Genomic DNA, 10,381 nt, shown 5'->3' with positions numbered 1-10,381 from the left:
GCTCGCCGTCCGCACTTGGATGAGGCAGAGAGCCCAAATCCCCCCTCCCCCCCCGGTGCTTTGTACTGGGCTGACGTAGCGAGATGCTCGTGGGTGCGGTCCAGACCCTGACGCCCGCTGTATATTTGGAGTTCGCGTGTCTCTCTCTCTCTCTCTCCCCCGTGGTCGCGTGGATTTTTCTCCGGGTCCTCCGGTTATTTCCCTCCACGTTTAGAATCAACATCGCGCGTTTCAAGTGTTTGGCTGCTGCTATAAATGTCCATGCGATGATGATAAGTCACTTTAGCTCAGTGGGCCTTACATTTATTTTTTAATAGTTTAATGGTTTAGTTGGGTCAGAGAAAATGATCTGAAAAGTTGTTCTTTGAAAACGCAGAATTCATCACCTTTGTTATTGCTAATCGCTTACGACAGAAGCGAACGGATACCACGTTTCCTTCGTGTATCAGTCTCTCCACGTGACAAGGAAAAACACGCGACCCATCGGCCGCACGGCCTTCTGGGAGCGCGTAAATCCAGCAGCGTCGATTCAAGACAAGCACAGGGCAGGGCAACCGTCCAACGCGTCCGCTCACAAAAATTGTCACCTGCCGTTGCCGCCGTCGCCAGGTCCGCGGGCGGCTCCCCCATGCGAGCATTGACGCCGTCGCGCTGCCGGGGCTACGACGCGCTGAGCGAGGGCCGCTACAACGTCCACAGCCTTCCGCAACCTGCACCACCAGCTGGACGGCGCGCCCCCACGCGACCCCGATCCGCAGCGAGGTGACGGAGCCGCTGTGAATATTTGTAAAATTCAAAAAACTGCGAGTATGAATCCTTGCAGTCACGAAAGCTTCAAATCTAGAATTGACAGGAGACTCTTGATTATCGGCGTGCGGTTGATCCGATTTGCGGATTGACAGCTCACCTGAGATTTTGATGTAAATTAATAACTCGTGGATTTTTTCCGCTGAAGCCCAAATTAATCATCTAAAAAGCAGTGATGCATTGTTATTCCTGGAGACGTTTATTACAGGTCATGTGCTTAAAGTGAACACACATGTGCTCCGGTTAATCCGAAATGATCGCCTCTACGGTACAGTCGTTGCATATCTTTACAACAGTGGGTGGAGTTTGATTGATGTTGATTTGCATGGCTCTGCTGTCCACTGAGTGGGCAGTCTTCTTCATTAACAAACTACATTTTCTTAACTTAAACATAGTTTATACCTATATCAGTGGTTTTTGGCATAGAGTTCCGCGGAAAAATCATCTTTTTGGATTATCCGCGATTTTAAATGATCCGCGGTCATCGTCCTCGTCATTAGCGCGGAAAATAGAGAGTCTACTGTACTTTTTTCGCACCGGACGTAGCCAACCCTGCTTATCGGAGACGCATTGGACTCAAAAAGTCAAGCCAATATGATTTCCCTGCTTCATTGAGGTATTGGTGCTAATCTCCCATTTACAGCCCTGAGCCAGTGGTGGAAATTCCACATTCCTATGGCAGGGGGAGAAAGTCTCCCCATAGGACAACTACTATTAACTTCCCCATAAAGTGGTACTCATTTGAGCAACCTCAGAAGAGCATTGACCAGGGTCAAGTTCAAAATCTGAATTTGAACTCGCAACCTCACGATGGCGAGCCGCTAACCCTGCTGGTGAGCCACTGTATGTGTGTTGAACTTCTTTCGCACCGTACGTAGCCAACCGTGCTAACCGGAGGTGCGGGGGTGAAGCACAGCAAACTAAACACAGAAAGCAGTTCTAAAGAAATTAGTTTTTAATCTACATGATTTACAAGTGCACAGCTCCAATGCAGTGGCGGCTCCTGCAAAATCTCTCAGGGGGGGCAAATGTCTGGATGATTGATAAGGATAAGGTCCACCCATGCAATGAATAAATTAACAGCTTAAGCATGTAAAGGCAACTTCACTTCTTTAATATTAATGAAAAATAAAGTGACTCTTACAATACATCTTCTTAGGTTTTTTCGGTAAAGTCACGTAGAAACTAAAATAAAATAAAAACAAAAATCACGACGTTTCGGAGGCAACACAAGTCTCCGTCATCAGGTGGGACCGTCACAGCCAGATTAGCTGTATCAAGTGATGACGGAGACTTGTGTTGCCTCCGAAACGTCGTGATTTTTGTTTTTATTTTATTTTACTTTCTACGTGACTTTACCGAAAAAAAACCTAAGAAGATGATTCCTTGCAGTCACGAAAGCTTCAAATCTAGAATCTTACAATACATCTTGTTTGTTTATATACTCACTATTAAAACAAACCACTCAAGTTTTTTTTATTAAAGATTCCACTAGGTGGCGATAAATTATATTGTTGGATGAAACGTGCTTACGTATGATGACGTTAGCATGTATGATGACGTAAGCACGTTAGTGCATGCCCTCCCGGAAGCCATAGAGAATGCATTGCAGCGCCCCCGTTCGAAAAAAAACATCTTTGAATGTAAGTCTATGGGGCCACTCGGGGCGATTTTCAGCCGTAGTGAAATCGCCCAAAAAGAGGCGGTACTCCACAGAACGTGACATGACGCTGATTGGACTATATCCAGAGGCTGACAGTGACGGCTAGCGTGACTCTGTGGTTGAATGACATTCGTGGTGCGTCGCCCAATCGCCCTAATGAAGAAACCGCCCCTGCTCCAATGGCTTCCTGATATCGAAAGGAAGAGCGTTCCATACGGCTGCAGACGTGCATCTGAATGTGCGCCATGCGGTGACCGTCTTTGTTCGATGGCCAGCCAAAAGCTGCTGTTGCTGCTGCGAGGATGACCGGAATTCGCGTGATGGTTTACGCTCCAAAGAGGATCCTTACAAAGATAATTATCCTTGCTTGCTTAAAAAGTCCTGACAGTTCACCATCATTGGTTCAAGCAAACCTGATTAGACACTGAATGTCGATACCAGTCCAGAAACGCCTGACATTGAACCGCTTTCTGCTTAATAGCTGCACTCCCAGAAGGCCGTGCATTCGACAGGTTGTGTAAATGATACCTTTATATTGTTAACGCGAAGAGACAAATATGAGAAAGAGTGCCGTTCTTTACGTCGTCGTGACATCACGGCTGTCGCTCACCTGCCCAGGCATGGAGTCGCTGGGCTGTTACCGTGGCAACTACGACTCGGCGGCTGACCTGGCGACGATGGGGGGAGGGGGGCGGCACTTCGTGCCGTTCTTCTCGCCCGTCACCACGCTCGCCATGACACAGCGGTCTCTTTCGCCGGCGCCCGGCTCTCCGTACCAGCTGCACCCCCAGCATCCACATCATCATCATCAGCAGCAGCATCAGCAGCAGCCACTGCAGCAGCATCAGCAGCGACGACACATGCTGCAGCATCAGCAGTACTCGTTGCCAATGGACCGCCGCGAACCGCACCGCCAGTACGTCTCCTCGGAGCTGCACAGGTGGTACGTGGCGTGCCCGTCCCTCTTGCTCCTCTGCCACCACCGGCGGCGGTGGTAATTTTCTTGCGTTTTAATCATCGCTTATATTCCCCCATCGCCGCCGGTCCCGATTTCATCACGATTGTGCGATGACAGTGCGCTATGCAACGTGCGATCGGTGCCGTGAGGTCGAAGGCATCCATCGGCATCTCTCACCGCGGGCGCCGCAAAGCCCCCCTTGCGTGTTGGGAGTACGAATGGCCCGCGGGAACGAATGTCGCGGAGCTAGCTCTGAAAATCCCTTGGAGCGAGCCGGCGCACGCACGGAGTAGAGGGCAGCACTTTCCCCCCACCCACTCTGCCGTGCAAGTGCAATGCTCGTCGCGTGGCGATCAAACCGATATGTTTACATCTCGGAAGGCTGGAATTTCGATGCCGTGTTTTTGATTGGCCGGGCTGAAAATCGCCAAACCACTTGGAGAACTCGGCTTAATCGCGGGCGTCCGACTGGCTTTAATCGAACCCGCCGATCCCAGCGGTGCCAACCATCTTAGTGGCTCCAAACCCGCTGTAGACTCGCCCACCCCGCTGCGTCGTTTGACTCTGCACCCCCCCCCCCTCCTCTAGGTACGTCAAGAAGCGTGGCGTCGACTTCCCCGCGTTCAGCGACGGCGCTGAGCGCATGTTCGCGACGTCGAGCAACGATCAGCTGTACGTGGAACGCGTCGCCTGCTGCTCCTCCTCCTGCTCCTCGTCGTCGTCGCCCGCCCCCCCCGGTGCCGCCGCCCCCCCCCGGCTGCCCCTCCCCGCAGCCGCGGCAGCCCCGCATCACGTCGGCCCCGCCGTACGGCTCTCCCGGCCACTACGGCGCCACCTACGACACCGCGCCGCGGCACGGACGAACATCGGGCGGCTGGGCCGGACGCGCGCCGTGCCCCGTCTCTGCCGGTAAGTTCTGCGCCGTCGCGCCCACGCGCGCGCCAGCATCGCGCTGATGATTACAACAGTAATAAAAATGGTATTATCTGCAGGAACTGCGAATGATTTTCCCGCTATTTTTCGAAAAAAAATGCAGTGTTCACGAATGACACCGGGTTCAGCCAACAACGGCGAATTCTGAAAGAGCGTTTCTCCGTGTGGTCCGCCGCAGCAACCTTGCCGCTCATCCCCAAGCGAGGCCCCGCGCCCGGCTCCTCCATGGGGCCCTCCCACCACTCCCCGCCGGGCCACCACCCCGCGATGTACACGCACCGGCACTCCATCCCCAATACGCCGCGACGGTGAGCCCCGCGCCCCGCCCCCATCCCCCACCCCGACCCCATCCCCCACCCCCCACCCCACCCCCCACCCCGACCCCCACCCCCCACCCCGCCCCCATTCCCCACCCCCCACCCCGCCCCCATCCCCCACCCCCCACCCCGACCCCCACCCCGACCCCCACCAGCGACCTGTCAACTGTTTTTTTTTTAATGGACCTAGATATTGAATGCGTCTCCAAAGCAAGCGATGGCATCTGCCCCACCAAACTTGATGCCACGGTGGCGAGCTGTTACCTCCCTCGCCTGGTATGCAGGAGGTCGTGGGTTCGATCCTGACCCTGATGCCTGCATTATATTTGGAGTCTGTGTGTCTCACTCCCCTCCAGTTTTTCCCTCCACGTTTAGAATCAACGGGCATTTAGAGTATTTCGCTGCTATAAATTTACACATGAAGATAAGCCGCTTTGTTGAGCTGTCATTTGTGGCCAGGTCACTTCTGCAAAAAGAGCTACATAGCTCAGTGGGCCTTACCTGGTAAAAATAAAAAAAATTGTTTTAGTTTTACCTCCCTCCCCATCCCCCGCCCCACTCCCAAAGTTACTGGGGAGGGCGTCCAGACCACCCATCACGACGACTCAAACTGCACGGAAGTTGTCGGCCAGTGAATTGGGCCAGGGTGGTGTAGCGATTGGCACACTGATCTCCGAACCCTATTGGGGCTATACTGGGGGGAACGTTGCCTTGGTAAAGTTACAACAAAAAATCCCCAGCATGTTAACTTGAGTGCGAACGCCAAGCTCTGCCCGACAGACTGCGATACAATTTCGTATTTATTGCGGCGACGCAAGGCGCCGGTTTTGCTCGTTCGCCGCAAGTTGCCGTCGAGGTTGCTTTGTAGCAACCCGCTCGCGCTCCTTGCGTTTTGCCCCGCCGCGTCAGCAGCTTCTACACGGAGCCGGCGCAGCACCGACAGCGGAGGAACAGCGACGCGACCACCCTCGACGACGACGACGACCACCACCGTCACCACGGCGGCGGCGGCGACGGCGACGACGACAGGGACCTGCAGTGGATGGGCGACAGCGACCCGAAACCCGGCACCCTCGTTTGACAAGCCTGCACCCGGTGCTGGGCTGATGACGAGGTCCCACCACCTCGACCCCCAGCCGTACCCCTTCCGTATGACCTCCTCCCTCGCCCAGCGCCCAGCCAATAGAAACCCCCACCCGTCCCCCCCGAGTGTTTGGTGGCCAATTTGCAACGCGCGCGGTCAGAAGGAGAGGAATTATTTTCTTCTGCTTCTGGAGCGAGGAGGCCAAATTGGAGGTTTGAAGCGGTCGCACGAAGGGTCACGCCAAGGGGGTTCGTGGCCTCAAAAAACCAAACAACAAAGAACAACGCGCAGATGCGTAGAACTGATTCTTTTGGTGCCTTCCGCTTTGCCGGAGCGGCATTGGTGGGCGGGGCGGAGGGCGCGATGGCGGTGGATCGGTGGACTCGCGGGAGGAGCGGGGGGGTCGGGAGAGGGGTTCGCGATTTCCGTTCAGAGCAGTGCGGCTGGACAAGCTGCCAGGAGTTTGCGCGCCGTGGGACTACTTTGTCAACTCATCCGGTCCGATCGTCGCGATCAATTCCTCGACGCACATCGCTCGGATCGTTTGATGTGAATGTTGGCTCCGTGTATTTATTTATTTATTTGATCAACTGCTGGCTCACGCATTCCTTGTTTATCAAACGCTGCTCGTCCGTACACCGCCGACGTGTATCCGCGTGTAATTGGGGAATTAAAGCAACTGGCGTAATATCTGTGACACTAAAGAATAAAAAATAACCAACAACCACACGAGCTGAACACTGTCTCTAGACTTACGAACCTTGTCGCAGACCGTCAGCCAGAAGAAATTACTCTTGAGAGACCTGATGAGATTGTGCAGATCCCTGTGCCTATGAACGTCACTCTAAGAATGGTGAAATATCTCAATTGTGTAGCCTCTTGGTGTAAAAGGCAGCTATAAACATGGCCAAAGTGGCCGGGCGTCACGGCCAGTGCACGTAGATACAGACCTGGCCAACTTTTGTAGGTGCAGATGAGTATCCCTTGTAAAAAATTAATCCGTTGGGAGTGACGGAAAATCTATTAATACGACAGAAGAAAGCAATGTGTGATTCGATGCAAATGTTTCGTCGGATGATCACATTTCGCATTCTGCTGAGCGGCTGGGTTCAATACGCTCGGCTCCGGACTGGAAGATCGCAAAGTTCAAATCCCAAGTAAAACGGAATCGGAATATGTATTTATACTGGAGGAATCTGATCAGCTATAAAGCTCTTTTTCACAGATGTCCAATAGGGGCACGGGGTCAGAACGTTATTTCAACGCAATCTTTAATCCTCGTGGGACTAACACAATAAGTATACGTATTTTGGCACGTGAGCAGTAGTTTTCACGTGTCGGGAATAGCACCTGCCATGGGAACGTGGAATGTACACCACTGGCTGAGGGTCACCAATAAAAGTGATTGTGACCCTCATTCAAGCAGAAACACCTTTGACTTGTGTACGACAAACCTCCGCCAAGATCTGTCTTAATAATAGGGGTGTTTCCCCTTTTTTCTGGCAACAAAACTGAAACCTTTTTACAAGGATTCATGTCTGCATTAACCACAATACTTGCAGTCAAAATGCAAACAAAAACACACTATGATAATATATTGGTATTGTCCTTGAAACTGATTGGTCCACACCAAGTCGAGGCTCAAAAGAAAGCCGTCCCTTGGTGTGGACCAATCAGTTTCAAGGACAATGCATAAATTATCATAGTGTGTTTTTGTTTGCATTTTCACTGCAAGTATTGTGGATAATGCACACATGATTCCTTGTAAAAAGGTTTCAGTTTTGTTGCCAGAAAAAAGGGGAAAACCCCTATTATATTTTGGTACTGGCAAAGGAGGTCTAATGATGTAAGATCTTTTTCGATTTAAAGCTTTCGTGACTGCAGGGATTCATCTTCTTGGTTCTTTCGGTAAAGTCACGTGACTTTACCGAAATAACCAACAAGATGTAAGATCTGTTTTCCTCCACTCAGAATGTCACCAACGTCTGTTGTAGTTTTGACCTGTGACTGAGAGAGTAGCTGGGCTCTCCAGATTTGGTCGGGTGAAAAAAATCACATTACATTACTACGGCCCTGACCACTGTGTAGCATCAGGGCTCCGAGTGAAATGCAATGAGGGTGAGCATTTTTAAAGATAATTAAATTGAGTCCAACTGCTTGAATTCCACATCTAGACACGACCAAGTGCATGTAATGAGCCAAGCGGATGTAAGTCCATCACTGGTTTAATTGAATAGGCAAATTGCGCAATCGCAGGGCCATAGGTTGCGTTTAAGAATGAGTCTCCGAGTTGTATTAATTTGCCCCTTGATATGAACCAAGATGCTTGGAGAGTTGCATCAGCTTCGTATTTGTTTATGTAACTTTAATTTGCACTGTGCATTTATTTAGTATGATATGGAGTATTGGGAAAACAAAAAAGCCACTATAAACCTGTAACGTAAACATGTAGGAAATAACGATGGCGATCCCGCTATTTGGATTAATCTGAGGGTAAACGATCGAAAATCAGGCCAAGATACGAGATTTCAGATGATGCGAACGGATAAAAAAAAAAAATTCGCGGAAGTCGATGTCACTGCAGTGGCATCACGTCTGCTCTCTTGCCGTCAGATGTGGCTGGCTTCACGTGATGTCGCTCTAGTTCACACAAACATGCTCCATTGCGTCATGTAAAGTATTTTTAAAAAAAGATCAAATGCAAATCAGACATTGTCGTTTAAAAAAAAAAAAATCTGAAATCCTAATAATATATACAGATATTTTATCCAAAACTCATTCTGAATGAGCGATTTTTTTTTTTTATTCTAAATCCACGTGACAATCTGCCTTAGTACTCTTAGTTCTTTCGGTAAAGTCACGTAGGTAAAAAATGAAATTAAAATGAATAAAAATTTAAAATTTAAACAATAAAATCACGACGTTTGATACAGATATTTTGCTGTGACAGTTTCACCTGAAGACGGAAGCTTGTGTTGCCTCCGAAACGTCGTGATTTTTTTTTATTTAAATTTCATTTTTTACCTACGTGACTTTACCGAAAGAACTAAGAGTATGAATCCTTGCAGTCACGAAAGCTTCAAATCTAGAATTAATCTGCCTTAGTATTCGGTTACATTCATGTCACTGCCATGTATTGTTAAAATTTACAATAATCGCGCGTTTCATATAGGTCAACACTAAAGATCCATTGCTCTCTTTAGTTGATGCTTTTTAATTTTCGTTTATTTTAATGATTCCTTTTTATATAAAAAAAAACAAGTGCGTTGTATATTTTGTAAAATAGCAATGAGAACACATCTCCAGAGGACGTGTATTGATGAGACCATGATCCTGAAACACTGACCATTGTGATTTTGTTCACTTGCTCGACCGTTTTTGTTATTTATCTCACTTTGGTTGTACACAATGTGGGATTGTTAAACAAAAAAATTGATGTTATGTACAATATAATTGTAAAATCGGGTGCTAAGCCGACTAAACAAATTTACTAACATGTGAGCACACGACGAAAACATTAACACGTAGGCTTTCGCGACCAATATCCAAAATAAAGGGTTTTTTTGTTGGTGGCGGTTTTAACAACACATTTATAGTAACACGATCTTACTCAAACAACTGTTGTCATGAACGAGAACTTTGTCCAAGCAGGCTCAACTCGTGAACACCGTTCGCCTGCGGTAGACTTTACAACAGTGGGGCACTGGTGACTTTGCTGTGCCGATGAGTCCTACTAAGAATGAAACCGGTCCACAGCAGAGGTCGCAACCGGGTACCCGATACCCGTACCCTACCCGATATCCGGCTACCCGTACCCGGCCGGGTACGGGTACCCGTTTGCGAACCTGGTGCGGCCGGGTACGGGTAAGGAATCAAAACCCGTTTGCGACCTCTGGTCCACAGTTGTCAATCGATGCATCACCGCTGCTGCTGTCATTCGGCCCCATTTACTCAAATTGACTTTAACGGTGACCTAGGACCACACTGCACTTCAGGAAATGCTGATGCGGTTGGGATTTATTTATTTTTGGTCATATGCACCAATGGCTGCGTGCTTTTGTGGTTTTTTTTGACACCTGTTTGCGTCTCGTTTGAAGCGGATGTGAACGCAGCGATGCACACCGCTGTACCGCGGGGCACGGAAGAGCGACGGCGACTTGGCGGCTCTGTTCCCCGACCGTAACGTGCCGACGATGTAATGGAACCACTTGATGGGTAAAAAAAAAATCAACGCTTGCTGCCTGATAGGCGGCAATAGCCACGTTCTGTCACCCGGCCAAAGGAGAGCTCCGTCACATTTCCAAAGCACTCGCGTGACCTTTTGTGCGAAAGCTCTGCAGAGCTTGCCATTCGGAGCCCGTTTGTTTTGTGCATTGTTCGCAAATTTGAAATGGAAATAACTGCAACGTTCGTGAACGTTGCACAGGCTCGTGAGTGACCTGCTGGTGATGTGGTTCGAGTTGTGAAACTCCGGTTTAGAATTGTTGCAAGTTCAAATCCGGGTTGAGGGTAAACTGAGACTATGGTCTGTTCTTCTTCGTATGGCCGATGTTGATGTCAGCGCAAGAACTATAATTTTACATTGAGGTGGTTAGTTGAAGACGTAGTCGGTTTCCGCG

The 10,381-nt window shown here is 49.6% G+C and overlaps 2 protein-coding genes across 2 annotated transcripts in view; both read left to right on the top strand.

The window, feature by feature from the left end:
- LOC144947155 (FERM domain-containing protein 4A-like) overlaps nt 1-766 on the top strand; it is a 289,753-nt gene extending 288,987 nt beyond the window's left edge. Inside the window, exon 23 of the mRNA XM_078876349.1 lies at nt 610-766. Coding sequence (XP_078732475.1) covers nt 610-766 — 157 coding nt within the window. The remainder of the gene's footprint in view (nt 1-609) is intronic.
- On the top strand, nt 615-7,302 carry LOC144947190 (uncharacterized). Its single transcript, XM_078876381.1, has 5 exons — nt 615-762; nt 3,089-3,413; nt 4,017-4,337; nt 4,540-4,669; nt 5,591-7,302. The coding sequence occupies exons 2-5, from the start codon at nt 3,091-3,093 to the stop codon at nt 5,783-5,785; spliced, it is 969 nt and encodes a 322-aa protein (XP_078732507.1). The 5' UTR covers nt 615-762; nt 3,089-3,090; the 3' UTR covers nt 5,786-7,302.
- The last annotated feature ends 3,079 nt before the right edge of the window (nt 7,303-10,381 follow it).

This window comes from Lampetra fluviatilis, chromosome 44 (genome assembly GCF_964198595.1).
Source record: "Lampetra fluviatilis chromosome 44, kcLamFluv1.1, whole genome shotgun sequence".
Lineage (NCBI taxonomy): Eukaryota > Metazoa > Chordata > Hyperoartia > Petromyzontiformes > Petromyzontidae > Lampetra > Lampetra fluviatilis.
This window is presented reverse-complemented; position numbering and strand designations above follow the sequence as displayed.

Bases quoted from the DNA above. Each gene is read 5' to 3' on its own strand.
- LOC144947190 (XM_078876381.1), top strand. From the start codon at position 3,091: ATGGAGTCGCTGGGCTGTTACCGTGGCAACTACGACTCGGCGGCTGAC. The intron at 3,414-4,016 runs GTACGTGGCGTG...CCCCTCCTCTAG, and splicing joins TCCTCGGAGCTGCACAGGTG to GTACGTCAAGAAGCGTGGCG. The intron at 4,338-4,539 runs GTAAGTTCTGCG...GGTCCGCCGCAG, and splicing joins GCCGTGCCCCGTCTCTGCCG to CAACCTTGCCGCTCATCCCC.